The sequence below is a fragment of the Setaria italica genome, chromosome V (assembly GCF_000263155.2).
Source record: "Setaria italica strain Yugu1 chromosome V, Setaria_italica_v2.0, whole genome shotgun sequence".
Taxonomy (NCBI): Eukaryota; Viridiplantae; Streptophyta; class Magnoliopsida; order Poales; family Poaceae; genus Setaria; species Setaria italica.
In genome coordinates, this window is record NC_028454.1 from 27,591,816 (window position 1) to 27,614,953 (window position 23,138).

Below are 23,138 nucleotides of genomic sequence, written 5' to 3' on the forward strand. Positions count from 1 at the left end.
CCGAAGATACATCAAGTTACATACGAGTATAGGTACTTGAAATACAATACAAAAGGACTACAAGCAACTGCCTACTGGCGGGCTGCATTTAAGCCTCAGGCTTTTACAATATCACAAGGCCACTGAGGTCTGCCGACTACAACGGGAGAGACCTAAACGCAAGGAAGCTGCGCAAAATGTAGCCATATCCAGGTCCTATACCCAAGGCAATGCTAGGTACTCCTGCACCGCCGCTGCCTTGACAGTGGCAATGATGAATCCCGCATGCCGCGCAGGGAAGGAAATAAGGCTCCTCTTTTGCTAGCCTTGTCGAGCCAACAAACTCTACAGCCACACCTCCACCTCTCAGTGAGCGGGATAAATACCGTGGCACTCATCACCCATCACCCGCGAGTTCCAGCGCGTACTCGGCTGGATCACGAGCTGCAAGATGAGGCGCGCGATATACCCTCCTACGAGGATTTTTCTAGCATCGCGGCTATCCCTACGAGTGCTAGAGTCTGTGGAGGGAAGGTGGCCTCAATCTACGAGGAATCTTCTAGCACCGGTGTACTCTTTGAAGGCTCTCTACACTCCAACAACAGCAACCGAAGGCAATCCATCGCTACTCAAAAGCTTGATTCGGGTCGACCTCAAGGGCGGTCTACTTATAGCCACGGGCTGCAACCACCAACCACCCAGGAGTTATTATGCGCCCATGATCAATGAGTCTGGATGACCTCTGGCTACCCACGTGAAGGCATTCATGCCACAAAGGACAAAAGAGTACAGTACACCCGTGCACCCCCTATTCACAGAGTAACAAGGTAGAGTACTCAACTACATCGCGACTACTCAAACTCAGTCCTCAGAACCACTTCCGCCAAGCCTAGTTTGCACCCGAGGTGAATCCTTGTCTTGGGGGCCTGGATGAGTCCGACCCCCAACGCCCAGGGTCGGGCGATGCGGAGCCTTGCGGCAAAGGGTCGGGCGCATCCAACCCTGGGACCATGGGTCGGGCGAGGTGGAGTTTTGTCAGCAAAAGGTCGGGCGTGTCCGACCCAAGAACCTTGGGTCAGGCGAGGCAGAGTAAAATGCTCTTTACTCATGATGGGTCAGAATCACTTCAAAACAACAAACTATGGACAAGCGTTCATCTCTCAAACAAAATATCATTCAAAGTACTCGGAAATTTACAAGAGTACATAAAAGCTCAAGGCTCCTCTAGAGATACAAATTCAGACATCTTTGATGTGATTGGCTCAGCCTCCTCGAGGTACTGCGCATAGGCTTCCTCTGTGCAGTTGCGAGCAACGCTGTCACCAGCCGCTGACAAATCTGCCCTCGGGTAGTATGACTTGACCACAGCAAGAACTTGTTTGCAAACAACCTTGCAGAGGCCGGCCACCTTACCCGGAGCAGCCTTCAAGCACTCGACTAATGATCGCGGTCCTGCGTCCTCTTCCAAGAGGGCAATAGCATTCACCAAGTCTTGAGCAGCATCAGTTAACTCTTGGAGCTCGCCTCAAAGTCTTCCTACGGTTTGGGCGTGATCTCTGCATGCCACCATGGCCATAGCAAGCATCACTCCATTCTGGATCTTCCTGTCCCGCTGATGCTCGCAGGCAGCCTATGCCTCCGTCAGCGCAACCCGAAGATATTTAGCCTCATCCGCTACTCGGTCATGTGCGTTTCTCTAGTCAAGGAGTTGGCTACTCGCAGTTGCCTCCTTCCTCTTGAGCTCTGCAAAAATGACCAAGTTCAAACAACCGACTACAGTCAGACATACTCAGAACATGGACAGTACTCACCTTGATACTTTTTATTCAAAGACTTGTAGCGGCTCTTCAGTTTCTGCTACAAGACTTCATAATCTAACCGCTCAATGGCAAAGGATTTCGCTCCATCTTCATGAACCCTCAGGGCTTCCGTAAGCTGGGCACACTCCTGCTCCAATTGCTCGTTTCGCTCCTGAAGGGCCCGAGTGTTCCTTTGCGTTCTGTCATACAGATCCTGCAAAGTGAAGCAAACGGTCAAGTCTCTTAGTTACTAAATCTGTTAGACAAGTAAAGAAAACACACCTGGAAGCTTCGAAAAACATCGATAGCTCTCTGGAACTCCAACTCAGACGGAAGCTCGAGTACTGGATCCCGAGTACTCTTCACAACATCAGGAGCTGCACCCAAGGCGGTACCTAAGAGAATAACATCAGTCACCTCAATCCTACGACTACAACACCAGGACTATGGCTACAAACCTGGAGCAACTGGTTCCTTGGATTTCTCCACATCCACTACAGCCAAAGCTCCGCTAGTAGACGTCGACAAGGATACATTCCCAGAACCCGAAGCAGCGGAGGGATCTTCCACCGAGCGGATCACTTCTTGAAGCATAGACATGGTAGCTCCAAGGCGACTAGCATCAACTCCGGTTACTTCTTCGACAGACAATCCTCCAAAGGAGCGGAAAGAGTAGTCGGGAGACACGACTCTACTCCTGCCTCTACAGGGATAGTCTCCTCCGCATCCCTACATCAAAATATAAATTCATCACATGGCTTCAAGGAAGCTCGAAGGTTCACACCAAGGATAAACAACTCACCGAGTTGATCGTGGTGGCAATCGCACACGCTTCTTCTCAGCAACAGGCGGCCGAGTACTCGACGCCGCGGGAGCAGCCTCTGTCGCTGTCTTCTTGCCAAGACCTGGAAAAAACAGGGTCAAGACTACAACAAACTCAGACTAACAAAAAATATAGTCGGGAGGAAGCTCACCACTAGCGATCACATTGGATAACAAAGAACCAGTAGAAACTACTGGTGATACCCCCTTCGCAATGTCAGCCCCTGAGCAGGCAAACCCAGGACTGCCTGGTCAGGGACCGGCAGCACCGTAGCCGACAGAGCCTGGATTGTCAGCTCGGGGGCTACTCCAGCATCTGCTGGCGGCATCTCCTCTGGCACCTTCTCAACAGACGCAACGTCAACACCCTGGGCGGTCACGACCACTTCATCCGAAGTAGCCTCATCGTCACCAAGCGCCACGTCGTCAGCCTTTTGAGATAGATAACGTGATCAAAGGATTATGAGTTAAAATCCATCAGCTACAAGTGAGTACATGACTACATACCTTGGCACCCTGAGATTTCTTAGGAGGAGAAGTCGAGGCAGACTAAGCAGCAGACCTCTTGCGGACTACTCGGCGTTTCTTCACAGGAGGAGAGGGCTCATCCTCTGACTCCTCAACAAAAGATTCTTCTTCTTCTGACTGCGCCAGATAGCCAGCAAGGACTTGGGACTACAAAAACAAGTCGATATTCAAACAAATATCCCAAAAGTTCAAAAAGTACAAGTCACAGTGAAAGGACATACCATTTCTGGCTGATACCAAGCATCAAACTGACGAAGAGTTGAAGGAATAACTGGTACTCCTTGATAGTTCCTAAAGAACTTGGCTAGCAGTGCCTCAACATAATCATCAGAAATATCATCCGGAGACATACGTGACGGGTCATTAAAACCCGAGTACTCCCCACCCAAGTGAGCCCGTATTTGCAAGGGCTGAATTCTTCTCTTGAGAAAGCTGGCCGCCACATTAACTCCAGTCAAGCCGAGTGCCTTCAACTTGAAAATCTGGTGCAGCAAATGGTCGAGCTCTGGGGTATCTTCAGGCTCGCTCACCCAATTCTCCGCGTGCTTTGGCGCATGACCAGTAACCACCGGCAAGCGAGGATTATGGTTCCCAATATAGAACCACCTCTTTTTCCACTCCCCATGGGAGTCAGTCAAATTATAGTCAATATACGCGCCCGAGTTCCTGAGTTGGAACCCGACACCCCCAAAGACCTCCGTCCTAAGTGCACTAGGTTGAGGCTTGCAGCGAAATAATTTCATAAACAGTTCAAGGCTATGAGGAACTCCCAAGTAAACTTCACAAAGGTGCACAAAAATCGACATATACAGTACACATTGGGGTTCAAATGTACAAGTTGAAGCTTGTAGTACTTGAGGATACCTCTGAAGAAGTCGGAGGTGGGCACTGCCAACCCCATCTCCACAAAGTGTGCAAGCATCACCGTCTCGTTCGGATGTTTCTTGAACTGCCACGCGTCAGCAAAGGCAGGCCTCCACTCGAGTACCTCCCTTGGCTGCAGAAGCTTGGCGTCGACAAGCGCCTGAATGGCCGCCTCCATCATCACAGAATGCTGCCACGTCGCTCCAGGCGGCAGCGGTGTAGTTTGGTTCGTCGGCCCCACCTTCAGCGCCAGCAACACTAGCTCCTTCCCCTTCTTTGACTTCACCTTGCCCGTCGCTGGAGCCTTACCCTGAGCCTTCTCGGGTTTCTTCCCCATATTCTTGGTGCACATCCGCCGGCTTCTACCGCAGCAAAATGCACTTAACCTTGGATCTCTCTCAAACGAGCAGCAATGGCGGCGGCGGTGCTAGACAATCGCGACGACGCAAACGCGGAACAGGAAAGCAGGGGAGGAAGAAAAGCAGATCTGTTACAGTGGTGTGTAAACCTAACCGAAAGGGGCCCCTCCGGTTATATCTCCGTCGCCCTCGGATTCCAAGCGTCAGTTACGCAACGGAAAGGTTTTAAAAAGATTTAATTCCATAAACACTCAACGGCTACTCCCATCAATGGGTTTTGACCACTTCAACGACAAAAATCACCTAAGTGCTCAGAGGCTGCGGGTACTGTACCGATGGTCAGAATTTTCTTTTTCAGATTACCAAGAGTAAAACAGCCAAGAAGCAAGATTGACCCTAAGCCTGACTCTTGGACTCAACCTAAGGCTCGGGGGCTACTCCATATCGAATGCGATTGTCATCGCACTACCATATAAAATCCTTGGAATAAGAAGCAAATCGAAGGAGCAAGAAGAGTACCTTCCAGCCACGCGACAATACTCGAGCACTCCGGACACTGCAACGTTTACGACGAACTACTCGGATAGTGCCCACAGTACTCGAGACTGTGGCGCACAACTACAAAGTACTCGGGGGCTTGTCGGGCATGCACCCAAGCCCATGAGTAGACATTGAACGGCCCACTAAGGGACGTACTCGGACATGATCAAGACAAGGGGATAGGCGTATCCCACTCGGACTAGTCTAGTATGTAAATGGAAACTACTCGGGCCATACCGAGTAGAACTCTGTGATTGTACTCGACTAGGACTCAGACTTGTAACCCTGCCCTCCCGTGTATATAAGGGCGGGCAGGGATCCCCTCAAACAGAACAACTCCAAGTGCATCTAAGATCAATACAAACAAACACACAGGACGTAGTGTATTACGCGATCTAGCGGCCCGAACCTGTCTAAATCGTGTTCCTTGCGTCACCATTGACTCCTTGATTCTCGACGACCCTTACCGCATAAAAGACCACCTAGGGTACCCCTAGGCGGGTTGCCGGTCTAAAACACCGACAGTTGGGCCAGTTAATCGGTATTGAGCCACAATAGACGCAGTGGAGAAAAGAAAGAAGAGTGAATGCTGCTGCCTATTGGGCCTAATGGCTTGGCCTAGAGCTAGCTCAACAAATCCTTGTGATGATTTAATTGTTAGCACAAAACTCAAATATACACTTATGTAGAAATGTCTGCATGAGATTATCTCTTGATAAAAGGATAGCTCTTTTTTCTCCTCCAACTGGATAAAATTATGATGTGGTATTTATTTGAGTTAACTGACATCTATTGTGGAAGGAGATATAAAATGGTCGTCTACAGTGAATGCTCGTATCGATAACGAATATGAAAGCGGCAAAGTGTCTACTGCTATGTGTAGACCTTCAACATGACACAGGCCGATCAAGAACCCCTTTTCTCTTGGCCTGATAAATGGATTCATGTTTTCTAGAACGCTTTTTGTCCCTATGATACTGAGCACCTTTTGTTTGAGTATGTGTGTTGACTCTCTTATCGTATATTACTACCTTGCTTAGGATGCGAGTCAAAGCCTTGCACCATTTTTAATATTTTAATATATTCAAGGTTTTATAAAAAAAAAGTTAGTAACGATAATATTTTGGGCAATATGGGAGAGAGTGTCGAAGATTTAGACTAGCCAGATTTGCAAAGTGCATTTCAGTGATTATGCTTTCAAGATTGTTGAAACCTAGCCGCAAATCTAACTTTGGGAGGCTGTGTTGCTCTGATATCTCAATTGGTTAAACCCTGCAGCCCTGGATCGTGCTACTATTGCGCCTCCACCGAACGCCCCTCGCCGCGGCCAGCTGCGTCCTATGGTCATGCTGTGTAAATCAAGCACCCAGGCACCCGCCAGTGTTGATTCGCTATCGCAGATTCTGCCAGCGCGCCATGGTCATGCCCCGCCGGCCAGGGGCGGATCCAAGATAAGTAGGGTGGGTATTCAAAATTTCAAATAGTAAAAACTTTTTTTTAACAAACCGCATAGGATAGTGCGTGTTTCATTGATATAGTAGAAAAATACAAGACTACAACCTTGGGAGGTCATAGGTAGAAAAAGGAAAGAAAAGAAAAATAAAACAGATTTACCCGGTTGGATTGGGATATCAACGTAGGTAACTACTCAACTCTAAACCGCCACACCTAACCGGTTGGATTAGGATGTCAACGCGGCCTCACCACTCCACTCACCACGCCGGCACCCACCGACATTCAAGCTTATGTATATGCCGAAACCTCCGGGCGTGGCCCGCACCGAGGAGGCCACTGCCATGCGGGACTCTCCGCTGTAGTGCTGCTGCAGCACCACACTTCATCTGACAGAGTGCTACCACCGAATTCGGACCTCTCGCAGGCTGCCTTCCAGTCATCACCACGATAACACAATGCACGGGGGCCTCGCCACGCCCGCCACAGTACTCCATGTCACGGATCCATTTCTTTTGTCGCTGTCAAAGTTGTAAGTAATGTTGCCCCGCTCCACAAGATCTCATCGATCAACCAAGCCACCACCGCAGATCGACTTCACCTCGTTGCTTCACCGGCGCAAAAGCCTCCACTGTCATGTCAGCAAGCCAGAAAAGTCGCTTGCGCCATCTTCCGACGATGTACCACACCGGGCAGCCCAGCCTAGCTGAGCAACCTGCCACGGTCTGCTGCAAGCCTAGTTGTCCCACGATGTTATCGCCACAAGCGCCGTCGTCATCTCCACCAGCAAGAACGCCGGCGAGGGATTTTGCCCGGAGCATCACAACCCCCTCGCTGCACGCCCACGGCTTGGCACTCCCGAACCACAGTCACGGCAGCCCATCTGGGGCGGCATCGCCGCCGTGCCTCTACACAGCATGCCGCCGTACCTCTACCTTCGCTCGCTCGCCGCTGCGCCTCCACGCACCAAGCCGCCGTACCCCCACTCCTCGCATGCGGCCACCGTCGCACCACCTCACCATCACACGTCGTCAGGCGTCATCTCGGGGCGTTGCCACCTTACACACATGCCTCGTCGCGCGCAGCCTCCTCCACGTCGCGTGAGCCCCTACCAGCGCCTAGCCGCCTCGCTCTCCCATCACCGCCTCCGCAACTCCTTAGCCAAGGAGAGGTGGCGCGACGACACCCGCCGCACCACCTCGGTGCTGCTAGCGCGCCCCTGCACCAGGCGTCCCTACCGCGCCTCCACGGCATCGCTGGCACACCTTGCACAGGCCACCCAGCCGCGACACCACGCCGCTGCCGTTGAAGACATAGGAGCTATTGTGCCACGAGGGTGAGAAAAGAGGAATCCGCGGCCTCCGTTGCCACCGGCCCGAGCTGTTGCGTGCCCCAAACCGCGACCTCCCAGATCCGCTGGGGTGAGTCACCATGGTCGCCGCATCTCCTCCCCCTCGCAGCATGCTGCTGGGCCGGCCATCACCTCCTCACCTCCGCGCTCGGGTGCTACTGCCGCGAGCTGCGCCGCTCACCCAGACCTCCGCTGCGATGTTGAATCTGGCCTCCAGGGCACTAGATCCGCCTCCCCGAGCTACCACCTTTACCGTGGCAACACTCGCCTAGGGGCACATCGCCCCCCCCCTCGCGCCTCGAGGGCCCGTCACCGCCCATCTTTGGCGAATCAGGCCGCCCTCACTGGCACCGCCACGGGCCGCCCCTTCGACGAACGAGGCGGCCGCGCCCGCCTGGACACGAATGAGGAGAAAAAGGCCACCCCGTTGTGGGCAGCTTGAACTTTCGGCGGCTGGCTAGAGCGGCGGCGCGGCGAAGGGAAGGGAGGAGGGAGGGAGTGAGAGGCGGTGGCGGTGTTCGCCCGCCCGTGTTGCCCATGTGGGAGCGACGCGGGGTACACTTCACATTCCTGTTAAAAATATTTTACCACCTAAGCCTAGATTTTGGCATGCATAATTGGTTATAGCATCACAAAAATACTAATTATATGACGAATATAATGTATAACTCAGAGTTGAGCATTATAACCATAAATATATAGGCTTGAGACCATAACACACATAACACACACAAGTACTATTTAATTGTTTAGAAAAATAACGGGTATTCAATTGAATAGCCTTGATACGAGATAGGTTTGCCCCTGACGCAGACTGCCGCTGTGCCCAGTGGCATCTTCAGATCGAAGGTGAACACGAAACCCTCGACGCCATCAGCCTGCGCCGGTCACAAACCCCACCGACACACCTTTCTGTCCCAACAATATCGTTCCCCCATGGATATCTAAACAGATGTAAAAGCACGCAGGAAAAAAAAAGAGAGAGAAATGAATAAATGATGCATGCTGCCATGTTCCTTACCATAAGCTACCACGTTTACTTTTAGTTTAATTTTACCAAACTGTCGCATGGGTTTAAGTGATGAACCGAAAGAAATTCGTATTATCGAAGTGGAACACAATCCAAGATCATGGCATATCATATATCCTACAGCTATTCAAGTACATGACTGTAGGATTATTGACACAAACATCTCAACGGAACTGATAGCTTAGTGCTAATACGGTCTCACTTCAGCTTATTGTTACACAAAGCGCAGCATAAAGTAATAAACACAATGTAAACTATATAGAAGTGTTTGGCGATTGTGCAGCGGAGAGAAAGCCTTCATGACTCCTGGTTCTGGAATTTCCTTATAATGGCAGCCTTGCTCAGAGCCGCCTGCACATAAATCTTGTTGTATAATTGATCGAAATGCCGAAAGTAAGCAATCCTCCACGTTTTCTTGAACAGCAGCGTACAAAATACTGTCCAAAGACCAATAAGGTATCCGCTGCTGATGCTGAGGTAGAAAAACAATGTATCATATATTGTACTTTCACGTTCTTGATGTACATCTAGATCCGTTTGGTTCGTCGAGCAATTGTTAAGAAGTGGAGGCCCACAAAGTCCAGGATTACCAATGTACATATATTGATTATTGAGTGTTTGCAGCTGTTGTCCTGAGGGGATTCTTCCAGATAAATCATTGTAGGACAAGTTCAGGCAACTCAAGAATGTAAGATCTGATAAACTTGAGGGGATTTCACCAGTGAAATGATTGTAAGATAGATCAAGGGATTCTAATTCGCTTAAAACACCAATGTCGTCTGGAATTCGTCCACTTATTTGGTTGTTAGAGAGATTCAAACTCTGAAGTCCCTTGAGTAAAGATATTTCCTTCGGAATGTGTCCGGTGAAACCATTACATGATAAGTCTATCAACATTATGCGTTTCATGAATTTATGGGTATAGTTAAGCTCTCGATCTTTTGTGAACATTGATGTAGTATCACTACTGTAGTTGTTATCACCTCGTCCGTACGGATGTGTCATGGCTTTCAACCCTGCTAGAGATGAAGGTATTCTTCCTGATATGTTGTTGTGTGCTATATCCAAGAAATGAAGCCTAACAAGCCTTGTTGACTGCTTCGGAAGTTGACCTTGAAACATATTTGATCTTAGAATCAACACTTGTAGGCCGGGCATTTTCCGTCCTATCCATGATGGCACACTTCCATAGAACTTGTTATATGAAAGGTCAAGAAAACTTAATTGTGCAGCATTTTGGAGGAAATGTGGGAATTCACCAGACAAATTGTTATTTTTCAAGGCTAACATAGATAATGAAGAAATGCTTTCTTGACATCGTGGAAAATCACCTCCTAGCTGATTGTTTGAGAGGTTTATTTCCACGAAACTATTATTACACATGTATGGAGGGATGGCGCCTGTGAAATGGTTGTTGTAAAGACGCAACTTTCTTAGACCGGGAGCCGTTAGATTTACTGGTAACTGCCCCAACAAAGAATTTCCAGAGAGATCCATTTCTCTGATTAGTGGCAGCTCCAACGTTGCTGGTAATGCACCACTTAGTTGATTTTTTGACAAGTTCAAGATGGAAGCGTTAGAAAACACAACCCAAAACCATTGTGGCAAAACATCATTTATCCTTGTGTTTGAAATATTGAGGTTGCTTATGCCAGTTTGGTACCTAAGCCATGCAGGAAACTGAGGCCCCATGTCACATGACCCGAATTGTCCTTCTGTTAATTTGAATGGAGGAACCCAATCTTCATCGAAATCTAATTTCAAGGAGTTTTCTGTAAGGTTCAGAAATTTGAGGTTCACTAGGCTTTTTTTTTTTTTTTGAAATGAGCCAGCAGGAGAGCTGCTGCTATATTAAAAGAGAGGAAAAGCCCGACGGGCTGTATACAAACGTACTATACAAGCTGTACACTCGCATCCCCGAAACGGGGAGGCAGAACTCCGCTTATGACAACTAGTACAAAACAGGACACTCAACCTGAGAGAAAGTCCCCCAAGTGTTTAGCTCCCGCAGCAACCCACATCACAGCTTGGTTCTTGATGCTGTCGGTTATCTGGGTAACCGTCTTGTGTTTGTGTTGGAAGACCCTCCGATTTCTCTCTAGCCAGATTTCCCAAAGAACGAGTATAATTAGGGTCCGCAACCCTTTCCCCCCGTTCCCCTCGGCCACCGGGCTAGCCAGCGTCGCTATCCACCAATTATGTATGGAGTCGTACCTATCCCAACGGCTTGGATCAACGTTAGGGCATTGCGTCCATGTGTTAATTTCCGTCCAAATTAGCCGTGTGAAACTGCAGTCAGCGAAAAGGTGATACCCTGTCTCCTGCGCTGTGCTGCAAAGGCCGCAAGTTGGGTTACTAGTCCATCCCAACGTTAGGTTCACTAGGCTTGTAAAATGTTCTTTTGACAGCACCCCACTGAAGTTATTCAGGGCAAGGCTCAAGTACGTCAAATTGCTAAGTGCTCCAATCCCATTAGGCACATGGCCAGCCAGCATATTCTGAGTGAGATCAAGATAACTTAAACCAGTTAGATTTCCTATCCAAATCGGTAGTTGCCCAGTCAAATTTGCTCGATGCAAGTTGAGCTTGCAGAACTTGCTCCACGAACACTTTGGTAATCTCTCCATAAAGTTTGTCAAATCCTCGTTGATATTGTTGTAGAATAAACTCAGTTCCTTCAAATTACATAGATTTTCCAGGGTTGCAGGTATGTTACCCAATAAATAGTTGAGCTGTAAATCTATGACCTCAAGGTTCGACATGTTTCCCAATGCATTAGGGATGGGCCCAGACCATCCACAATGGCTAAGAACAAGCTTTTTTATTGTAGTAAGACCCAGGAACCAGTTGTGTTGAAGCGAAGAGTTAAATGGGTTATGGGACAAATCAAGGATCTCAAGACGTGTGAGGTTCACATGGGATAGACTAGAAACCGTACTATTAAGACCACAGCCATATAGGTAAAGGATTCTCAGATTAGGAAGCATGTTAACCTTGTGAACCCAGTTCCCTGCAGAACTGAGGTTCACTCTGCCCATATTGAGACTCTTCAATGAGGAGAGACGTGATAGCCATGAAAGATCTGACACTTCCCCACCGTAACTAAGGTCAAGGTATTGCAAGTGAGAGAGATTACCAAGCTGTGAAGGTACACTCCCCGAAAAATTGCATTTGAGAGTCTGAGACACCTTAGGTTGTTGAGTTTACACAGAAACAAAGGTATTTTCGTGTAGTTGAAGTCATTAAAGCTGAGATCTAGGTACCTCAGATGGTGTAATGCGGCAATTGAGGAGCTCATCTTCTCACCTCTCAAAATGATCGCATTGGAACCATTGTTGTGGAGGTCAAGCTTAACGACATGACCCGTCCGGTTGCTGCATCTGACCCCCTTCCAGCCGCAACAGTCTTCGCCTCGCCATGATGAAAGCCGGCCAGTAAAGTCAAGGAAGCTCTGCTTGAAGGAGATGAGTGCCTGCCGCTCCCTTGCGAAGCATCCCCCGCTAGAGATTGTCACCCTTGCATGAACCGAGGAGGAGGACACTATCAAGGTCACAAAAAGGATCAAGAAGATTGCAGAAGCTCGTTGAGCTTGGAGAGGGAGTAGGTAAGCAGACATTTTGTTAGCTGTTTGCCCCCTTATTTACCCCCCTTGTGTATATCGTACTCTGATTATTTTGTTTAAAACACATAAGCTTGATCTCTATTTATGCTCGAACTGATCAGCATGCAAGTCTGCATATGGTCCTCTAGAGTTTAGGGCTGTAGGACATGCATTTGTTTCGGCCTTCGAGGTGATTGGGAGGGTGTCGTTCTCACCCATGCATGCCCTGTACCGTTACAAGTTCAACAGGTAGTCAAATTAGCCTGCCCTGCACGACAGGGTGATTGGGACGGTGTCGTTCTTACCCATGCATGCCCTGTACCGTTACAAGTTCAACAGGTAGTCAAATTATCCTGCCCTGCACGACAGGTTAGTTTTGTTAGACGCCATGAGCTCAAGGTTTTCTCAGGTCTTGATTTGATATGCAGATATAGTGAGGTACAATGAGTGTGAACAAACCACCTTGCCCCCGCGTTGCTCCTTCTCAGGGTGGCACAGGTGGACTGCACAGCCTGAGCGCCGCCACCCTCTCCTCCCTCAACCCCCAACCCTGCCGCGCCGCCGCCAGAGCCAGCCGCTGGAAGCCCGTGTGGCAGCCAGGATGGCAGTGGCGGGACCAAATCGGGTGGGCTCGTCCAGATCTGCTGCGGGTGCACGCGATGGGGCAAGCTGCAGTAGGATCTAGAGAGCACGGGGCCGTTCTGCTTGGGCGGCTGGGGCTACACCGGCCCTAGCTCCCGGTGGTGGTGTTGCAGCGGCGAGGAGGCGCAGCGGCGATGGGGCCGCACGCAAGCGAGGCACGGCAGCATGGAGTCTGCCCACGAGGAGGCACTGTGGCATGCATGGAGTTTGCGGGTAGCTGAAGTGCGGGCGCGGAGGTGGTCCAGCGACGGCGGGAGTTGAGGTGGGGCATGGAGGTAGCTAGGGGGCTGTTGTGTGGCATGCGTTCTGATGGCTACAGCTACACTAGGGGCGCCAGATCCGGTGCCCTGGAGGGTGGATCCGGCACCCTGAGGACTGATCTGCGGGGGCAGCTGGTGCACTAGCCGTCGTCTGCGCGGATTTCTGGTAGGCGCGGCTTCCTGCGGCTGGGCTGCGCGGGCATCGTGGGGTCCGCGTGGTTATGGCAGTGAGCGGGTGAGGTGGAGGTGACCCGGCGAGGTGTGAGGTGGCCTCGCTGCGGCGGCCTGGTGAGGGGCATTGCGATGGCCTGACGTGACACCAGGAATGATGATGGCTCAAAGGGCTAGGTGGTGCGCCTTCCGGGTAGGGGTGCGGGTGTGGAGCCCACAACGCGGTGGATGTGAGGTTGATGGCACATTTAGGGCGTGCAGTGGCAGCGGACGACGAGGCACGGCGGCGCAAAGTGAGGAGGCGCAACGCGAGGAGGCACGACGGCGACGCTGCCCCCAGGTTGGTTTCCATGGTTGGGTCCTGGTACTGTTGGGCTGAGGGCGTGCAGCGGCTAGGGATGGGATGCTCTAGGAGAAAGCCCTTGCCGGCAATCTTGCTAGTGGCGATGGCGGTGGCGTCCTTGAGCGTCGTTCTCCCCGTTGGGGGCATCATGTTGGAGCTCTATCCCTGCTGCTCGGGGTTCTCTGGGTGAAAACCCTATTCAACTTTTGGACAAGCGACAGCGGCGCTATTGGAGTTATGCTCTCCTTGGAAGCGTCATTTCTAGGGACCCAACTCAGCTTCCGGCAATACTGGTGAGGCCAATGGTAATACTGGTGAAGCTGATGGTCATGGGAGGTTGTGGCTGGTGGTGACGGTCCCACCGTGTTGGCAGGATGGCCAGCTTGACGGGAGTTGCCGAGGTCACGTGGAGGCGATCGTTGCGGTGATGGCGGCCAGTGATCGTTGCATGTTTGTCGGGTTGGTTGCTTGTAGCGGACCGCGGTGGCTTTCATTGCTTGGAAGCTGCTAGTGCGGCGTGGGACTGTGTTGGAGGATGATGCTTGCAGCAACGACATCGTGGGACGACTAGGCTTGAAGCGGACTGTGGCGGGTTGTTCAGCTTTGCTGGGCTACTTCGGTGCGGTACATCATCGGAAGACAGCGCAAGCGACTTCTTTAGCTTGCTGGCACAGCAGCATAAGCTATGTGCACAAGTGAAGCAATGAGGTGAAGTCAACCTGTGGCGGTGGCTTGGCTGTTTGATGGAGACCTTGGGAAGCAGGGCAACATCGCTCACCATTCTGACGGCGATGGTGATTAAAAAAACGGATCCGTGACATGAAGTATTGTGGCAAACATGGCGAGGCCCCCGCGCGTGGCGTTTCTTCAAGACTACGAGAGTGAGGTAGAGTCCAACGGTGGCGTGGCGAGGCTCCATGCGTTGTGTTTTCGTAGTGAAGATTGGGAGGCAGCCTGCGAGAGGTCTGGATCTGGTGGTTTCACTCTGTCGGGTGGAGTGTGGTGTTGTAGCGGCATTATGGCGAATGGTTCTACATGGCGGTGACTTTCTCGGTATGGTGCGGTCTACTCCCCTCGATTCCTTGTCGATGCGGAGTCGCGCTTGAAGGTTCGGCGACAACATGCGCGTGGGACTGTCAGGGGGTGCCACGATAAAGGCTTCGGCTCTGAGTTGCGCGTCGAGTGGTGTACTATGGTCTGCTGCTGCTATCTTGAGTGGAGTGGTGCGACTGTGTTGATGCTCCAATCCAACCGGTCGGGTTCAGCAGTTTTTGAGTTGAGTGGTTACCCGTGTTGATGGTCCAATCCAACCGGACGAGTCTAACTGTTTTTTTCCTTGTTGTTCGTTCAAAAAAAATACTATGAGTGTTTATGGATGCATGCTACAAATAGCGACAAACGGGTTGGGGGGGGGGGGATGTTGCACTGCCCAGTGCCCACATTATGCGCCTTTGCGAAAACTTCCCTGGAAGTCACCCCCTTTACATAGGAATAGTGCTTAAGAGAGAATGTTGTCTCATTGTTAATCCCATGTATAAAAGTTAATTCCTCCATCGCAAAACAATGCTTAAATTAACTCAACTAACTTGTTAACACACCTTAAGCACATGGTGCAAACTTATAAGCGTCTCATCCACCGTATAAGCATTTAGTGCTTGCTACAAGGCTCCATGCCTAAGCATACACCTCTAGTGAAACATGAAATACAAAATAGATGAACCAAGGTCAGTAAGTTAATTTGGTTTTGTTTTCTTTTTAAATGCATGAGCAAACTTGTTCCGCGGTGCTATCTAGGTGTCCAAGCTCTCAAAATATATTTTTAAGCAAATTAATCGGTGTTAGGGTGCCATCTAGGCTCCTAGAACTCTTAAAGTTCATTTTTGTCCAAGCTCTCAAAATATACTTTTAAGCAAATTAATCGGTGTTAGGGTGCCATCTAGGCTCCTAGAACTCTTAAAGTTCATTTTTATATCCCCTAACTTATCCTGGAGTCACCTGTGTATCCCTAAACTCACAAAAACATATTTTTGGCTGCTTCCTCCTTGCTCAACCTTGTGCCGGTGATCCCACAAGGGTGATGAGGATGGTGGAGAACGAAATCAAGAATGGCGACGGGGGCGAACGAGGGGATCGAATACAACCAGCGCCAAACGCATAGGCACCAAGTCTTGTGCCCAGAAGGTTGTAGCTTCTTGTGGTGTTGTACGACGTTTATTGGGGGAAGGTGGTCGTAGCCGAAGGAGAAGAAAGCACGGGGAAAGATGTGGTGAAAGATGGGGTGGCGATAAGGGGTGGGATTAGAACAAGAATCTGAATGAGTCCTCATTCTCCCTGCCTTTTGGACTAGCGGTGACGCCCATAAGGAGTTTTGGAATCCAAAGAGATGCATTTTTAGTGTTTAGCAAAGTAGATGATACCACAAGACAAGTTCATGGATCTAAAAATACGTCTTGAGAGTTTAGGGATTAAGACAGATATTTTACTATATTTTATTTTTATTTTTATACTAAATCTGACCTCAGTTTTCATAAATTTATATTTTATAGGATCGTACCCGCGCGTTGCTACGGACAATAATTTCTCTTCACAAGCATCAAAATAGCAATATAGAAATTTGGGAACAACCATTCAGCAGCATCCACGGAAGAACGTAGATTAGCTAGCAATTTAACATACGCGAAAAATGTTCAAAAGCAAATTAAGTTCATATATAATTTAACTTGCTTTAGCAATTAGCACGGAATGAAAATACTATAATTAAGTACAATTATCAATGTGATAAAAAAAAATGTTGAACCACTCATCTAGAAGTTTCACTAATCTGCCTACCGTGACTATTGAATACTCATGTCACAAGGTATGAAAACATACTTTTTGTAAATTGCAATTAACTCCCGGCAACGGTGGGCAGGTTGTGGGCAGGTTGCTGAGTGAAATCGTATAGTTATTGGCAAATCAAAAGAATCGGGCACACAAAATTTAAACAAAATAAGTAGAGTACTGTCCCCATCGGTGACCTCCTCGGCGATTCCTACGACCGATTGACCGGCAACCATGATGACACCCCTGCCTTGCCCAACGCCGATCCCAGCCATGGCTTGCCGTTTCTGTTGCATCTCCAACATACCAAAGCACGCCATCTCCTCAGCCGCTCCTCCTACCCGAGCCACAAATCCAGCATGGACTCCTCCCAATCCATCTCCCTCATGGGCCATTCAAGCCATGTCCTGCACCTCTGCTCCTCTCAATTGCACAGCTGCCGAGTTGGGGAAAATGCAACAAAACAGAAAGGAAAAGACCAACATGTACTTCAGAGAAGCATAACTGAAGCATCATGAATAAATAAGTATATTACTGATCTAAAAAAGATTCTAATAGTGTACTTGTGACAAGTTGAAAAGCAAGAGATGCACGCGGTAAGCAATTTTCAGAGCAGTTCACCATAAAGAAACTACAGTAATACCTATAATTTGAATGCTACTTTCTGTCCTCTCTAACCCAATCCCTCTTCCATGTAATATTTCAAAAATCTTTTTGACAGAAATATCAATCCAAGTAGTGCCCCAATCCAACAGCCTCTAGCCAATTTAACATGAAGATTATTAGCCACACCGCAGTTCAAATTGCAGGGATGTGCGGGCAGTCATGCTGTCTGCTAAAAAGCTTCTTGGTCTCCAAACTTGATAAATGGCTTGCAGATTGTGTGTTGGATTCCAGGATCCATCCAAAAGAACCACACGATTTGCAGCATGAAGATTAATGCCCAGAGATCCAGCACGAGTTGATATCAACGTGCATTTCACTCTTGCATTTTCAGGGTCATTAAACATCTCCACAAGATTCTGCCGATCAGAAGATGGAGTGCTCCCATCAAGCCTGTTCAGCATGAGATGGATATATAATATTTGCAAGATCACACAGTAATAATGATGATAAGCAACTCTAGTAAAAATGCATGCCAAGAATAACAATAGTCTTTACAGAAATAGGTATCAACAATGATGGTATCCAAGTCTTTATGATGACTGCTTTACATTAGAAGACTATACTGTCATGCTAGCACTACAGAATATTCCAAAGAGAAACATGACAGTTTCCCATAGGAAAAAAGAATATGACAGAGCCTGGAATCATAAGAGCTATATTTAGTTACTGACCAGCACACCAGACTACGAGAACTAAGATAAAAATATAGATGCTTTGTGTTGAAGGAGTAGGACATGATTGCAGATTTCCTAGTCCCTACTTGAAGCCCTGTTTCTGCCAATAATGGCAGATTAATAGTTCAAAACACTCCAGAGCAAAACAAAGCAGATGGCACCAAAGTGATAATGGGTATCCTGGAACTAATCAAATTGAAGATTTTTCAGGTTTCACAATGGTTTCATTCCCACATGAATCACAAAGAAACACCACTTTCCAGACTCAAAGTCCAGTTCCCACCAGGGATTCTTCCCTAAGGCATAATTTTTTAGTTTGCATGAACAGACATCATACTATGGGAAGGCTGTGGAAGTGGTTGCACACAAAGCATTATGTCCAGGATCTTATTGAAGAGTAGGTTATAAACAGTTTATCTCATGAGAATGACACAAAGTATAAGAACCAAAACAAAACAGATACTTGTGAAACTGCCACACCAGCAACTGCAATGTTCTTGTGTACAAAATAAAATCAACTGTGGAAGCATACCTATACCAATCCTTCCCCCGCTTCCAATGTTTGCCTTCTTTGCCTTTAATTTGCAACTTTGACAATAAAACTCCACTAAATCCAGGGTAGTCAAGCTCTGGCTAGACACCAATACCTTGTCGCCCAATTCAGAACTTTTCGACAGGATATCAAGGAGCAAAATCATTTTGCCACTGTAATCTGGCCCCATATAAGTATTCTCCAAATCACCTTACAAGTATAGCATGGAAATAAAATGTCAGTCAAAGATTAGTTCAAAAAAGCATCTGAGTCACTATACCCACATCAATATTGATAAAACCTTCTATACCTTTCTTAATTTCTTTTCAATTGCAAGAATTCAAAAAAATGGAAGATTGCATCTGTGATAAGCACTGAAGAATCAACGAAGCTCTCTTTTGCTGCTTATAAGCAACATAAGCTTTGTGTTGGCGCCATCGAGTCTGTGATTCATAAAGCAGTTACTTATGGTTTCTATGAAAACTAACTACAAGTCATCTGTTACAGCGCAAACCTGGATAATTATGGAAGCTCTGGTCTCTCTTCAGAACCTGTGTTCATTGCGAGCTGCCATTGCTCGTAATCCCGTCTGTATTACTATAACTGATTCATATACTCGAAGGTACGCTTTTCTGGCAAAATGGGTGTGTGCATGCTTTTGTATCCAAATTGAAGCAGCATCTCTTCTCATATACTCAAAAATCTTTCTAGCTAGTCTTGTTGCAGGATTTGATTACATTATATGTCAGTTTCAGGTACGACCAGTTTTACTGACCTTAAAGACACAAAGTGCTCCGAGCAGTGAAGAAATACCTCTCCAGAACTTCTGAGATTTAATTGAGGCTTTTCGTAATTTGATGAATTCCTTTCGCATAAGATGTGTCTTTATACGCCTCTGGATTAGTCGCACAGCATTTGCCAATACTTCTGCTCTTCGAGATGAGGTCTTGCGAAAAAAGTATATGCTGTATAAGATTGTTTTATCTCCTGTATCCCCATTGACATAGGCTACCTGATATCCTTTCAAACCCATTCTATCACGTATGGCTGCACAAGCGGCCTTCTCATCAGAGCTGCAAAAGCATTGAGCTCACTTTAATCGTTCAGATTTTTTTTTGAAATGTATAGTTCAGAAAAATCAGAATATATTTTACTGGCATATTTCACTTAGAGCTTCACCCCTATTTATATCGCCTACTTAAATCCCACAGCTAGAGCATTCATACCTGTCCACAAGCTCTGGTGCAAGCATTCCAAACCGATCAATAATGAACTCATCAAATGTCCTGTTTGTTGGATAGCTAGCACAGCTGATCCGGATTGCTTCCAGAACACCCTGTACCATGACCATGTGCAAATGTTGAACCGATTGAGATGTAGAACTTGAAATAATGGAACATATTAGAACAAATTCCACATACATACCCCACATCTCAATTGATGCAAGACGTTGATGTTCTCAAAGATTTGAGATGGGAAGGGGGAGGGGGAGGGGGGGAGGAGGGGTGGCTGACCTCATCGAGTAGCGCGCGGAGCGACGCCGCAGGCCGCGAGCGCGGCCGGCTGGTCCTTGTCGGCGACGGATGGCAGCACGGCGGCCTCCCCACCCGATGGTGCCATTGCGGAGCTCAACGTGCACGGCGACATTGGAGACGGCGTTGAGGCGCGAGGACGTGATGGTGAAGGGCGCCGAGAGGGGCACGGCGAGCGCGGCTGCTCGGCCGCCGCGACATCCACGAGGGGCGCGGGGCAGACCTGGACGGTGACAGCGATGGCGAGACGGCACGGAGGAGGACGGGGGACGGCGGCGGCACGGAGGAGGAGGGGCGCCGACGCCTTGTAGAGGAGGGAGAAGCGGAGGCGCCACGCGACGGGGCAACCGTCGGGGCCGTGGACACGCACGACGGCCCGGTCCTCGGCGTCGACCGCGGTGCGTAGACGGAGGGGGATCTGGCGAGCGCATAGGGGGGTACGGAGATCGAGTGGAGCGTCACGGTGGGCGCGGAGACGGTGTCGTCAAGCGGCGGGGAGGAGCTGGATCGTGCAAGGTGGGTAGCGGCGGCGGCGAGATAGGGCGACGGTTGTTGCTAAGGAGATGGAGGTAGGCGATGCGGATGGCGCTTGTGCACCGCGGGTGCGGAACCGGAGCGGAGGAACCGGAGGTACGAGATTTTTGGATCGGACGGAGGGAAATTGATATACCGTGGGACGAAACCACCAAGCGGAAGATGACGTACCAAAAAGTAGTCTTAGTTTTGCTTTTTTTATAGTAGAGATATGAGAAATTTTAGAGTGCTTGAAAAAAAAAGAGGGTCATCCATCCAGCGAAATCGAACGGTGGAAACAAAGAAACAAAGAAAGTATTATGAAGTACCTTAAGAGAAGTACTAATTTAGTGATGGGATCAAGTAAAAAATAGTAAGAAATTTGATAATACCCTTTTAATTATGTGTAAATCTATTTAATTCTTTTTTAAGCAAGTACTACTACTACTGGTACGTTAAAAGTAGTATTGTAACAAAGCTCTTTTTATATATAAAAAAAGATCGAACCAACATGCCGAGCACGAGGTTTGGCAGACCTTGTCGAAGACCCTCCTCGGAGGAGGAAACGGGGTGTGGGCATGTGGCTGTTTTCACATCCTGCTTTGGCTTTCCCCTGATGCAAGTCGGTCCATCTGGCAGGATGCAGAACTTGGTGTATTTGGCTGGACGCACATCAGTTCCGCCTATATTTTCTATTGTTTGAATGTGATCAGTCTAAACCTAGTCAGAGCATGGTCCCGATTGTACAGTACATGCAAGTAGTCGGCGCTAATTAGCCTGCCCGGCGCGTACGACACGGGGCTGGGTGTCACCAGATCGAGGACAAGGGAAGAAAAATGGTGTTCATCGAAAACGAACTGGCAAGTGATTGTAACCGTGGAGAATACCTAGCTAGGGCGAGGCTGTCACGCTCCACGAATGGAACATCGACAGCGCGACCTGGAGAAGAATTTGAAATTTTATCTTTGTCCCACGCGCGTTAGTCTCTGCACTGTACTAGTTACTGTATACCATAATCTACTAGGGTCCTGTTTAGTTCCCCTAAACTCCCAATTTTGGCACTATGCAAAAAGAAGATTCCCCATCACATCAAACTTGCGGTACATGCATGGAGTACTAAATGTAGACGAAATCAAAAACTAATTGCACAGTTTTGTTGTACTTTGCGAGACGAATCTTTTGAGCCTAATTAGTCAATGTTTGGACAATATTTTACAAATACAAATAAAATGCTACAGTTGCGCATTTATGATAAAATTCCAACTTTAGCACCCCAAATTGGGAACTAAACAAGGGTAAGGTAGCTGTGGAAATCTTGCGACCCGTGTGCCAGACAAGATTGAATTTAAACAAGTCCTGTTATCATTATAATCAGAATTATCTTCAATTACCAATCCTCATAAATTACAATCAGGATTTTCCCATCCTACGATATGCTGATGATACTCTTATCATTATGGAAGGTTGTCCAGCACAATTGACATATTTGAAACAGACCTTACAATCTTTTGCAACTTCAAATGGGCTAAAGGTAAACTTCGGTAAATCATCAATGATAATTCCAATCAACATCACAGATGAAAGAATACAGTACCTTTCTCAGATCATTGAATGCTCAATTGGAACTTTACCATTCACATATTTGGGTCTACCTCTTGATCTTACAAAGCCAAGAATTCAGGAGTTCCTACCATGGTCTCTAGATGTGAAAGGAGATTACTCTCAACTTCTAACTTTTTGTCTGAGGCTGGGAGGCTTCAACTGACCAACTCCATTTTTACTGCCCTCCCAATGTTCCACATGTGTACGGTCTTGTTGCCAAAGGCTGTCTACAAGCAAGTGGACAAATATAGAAAATATTTTTTTGGAGAGGATCTGATATTAACAATAAAAAGCCACCAAAGACTGCTTGGGAGATGATGATTCTGCCAAAAAAAGGAGGGAGCTTAACCTCAAAACGCAAAATGAAGCTCTAATTCTGAAATATCTTCACAAATTTTTCAATAAGGCTGACATCCCTTGGGTAAAGCTTGTATGGGAAAAATACTATGCTAATGGAAGGCTACCTGGTCAGGTTCAAAAGGGATCCTTCTGGTGGAAGGATGTTGTAAAATTATTGGATAAATTTAAGGGTCTCGCAACAGTTCTAGTTAAGGATGGAAGTACTTGTTCCTTATGGTATGATCAATGGAATTTACAAGTGCCATCACAAATGTATCCTCATCTGTTTTCCTTCACCAAAAAAAGGGACATTACTCTACAGAGAGCATATCAGACAGAGGATCTAGAGCAACTCTTTCATCTGCCATTGCCTGCTCAAGCCTTTACTCAGTTATGTCAGTTAGCTACAAATCTAGAAGACCTCTCCCTCTCTGATGATGAATCAGATATCTGGACATACATTTGGGGCAATAACATGTTCTCATCTTCTAAGGCTTATAAATTCCTTACTGGAAGTAGGCAGGTTCATCAGGTTTACAAATGGCTATGGAGTTCAAAATGTCAACATAAGCATAAGGTCTTCTTCTGGTTAGTCTTAAAGGATAGGCTCAGTACACGTGATGTCCTCCGCAGAAAGCACATGGTTCTCCCATCTTATTCTTGTGTTTTATGTGCACATGGCAAGGATGAAACTCTCTTTCATCTTCTTTTAGAATGCC

General features: G+C 47.9%; 1 protein-coding gene and 2 long non-coding RNA genes across 4 annotated transcripts; all 3 read right to left on the reverse strand.

Annotated features, from left to right (window-relative positions):
* Window positions 1–1,278: 1,278 nt before the first annotated feature.
* On the reverse strand, window positions 1,279–4,971 carry LOC111257304. 2 transcript variants are annotated; one of them, XR_002677737.1, is made up of 8 exons: window positions 3,350–4,971; window positions 3,108–3,275; window positions 2,753–3,031; window positions 2,581–2,683; window positions 2,237–2,507; window positions 2,061–2,155; window positions 1,791–1,992; window positions 1,279–1,722 (listed from the first exon to the last, which is right to left on the reverse strand). It is a non-coding gene; the product is annotated as an uncharacterized LOC111257304 (long non-coding RNA). The 2 variants fall into 2 exon arrangements; XR_002677736.1 differs by having other exon boundaries at window positions 2,061–2,173.
* Window positions 4,972–8,796: 3,825 nt separating this feature from the next.
* On the reverse strand, window positions 8,797–10,432 carry LOC111257219 (probable leucine-rich repeat receptor-like protein kinase At5g63930). The gene has a single exon (XM_022826370.1). It carries the CDS (start codon window positions 10,414–10,416, stop codon window positions 9,022–9,024), a length of 1,395 nt encoding a protein of 464 aa, XP_022682105.1. The 5' UTR covers window positions 10,417–10,432; the 3' UTR covers window positions 8,797–9,021.
* A 6,803-nt stretch (window positions 10,433–17,235) lies between these two features.
* LOC111257409 lies at window positions 17,236–19,129 on the reverse strand. The gene is made up of 4 exons (XR_002677898.1): window positions 18,948–19,129; window positions 18,744–18,876; window positions 18,434–18,643; window positions 17,236–17,617 (listed from the first exon to the last, which is right to left on the reverse strand). It is a non-coding gene; the product is annotated as an uncharacterized LOC111257409 (long non-coding RNA).
* Between the last annotated feature and the right edge of the window lie 4,009 nt (window positions 19,130–23,138).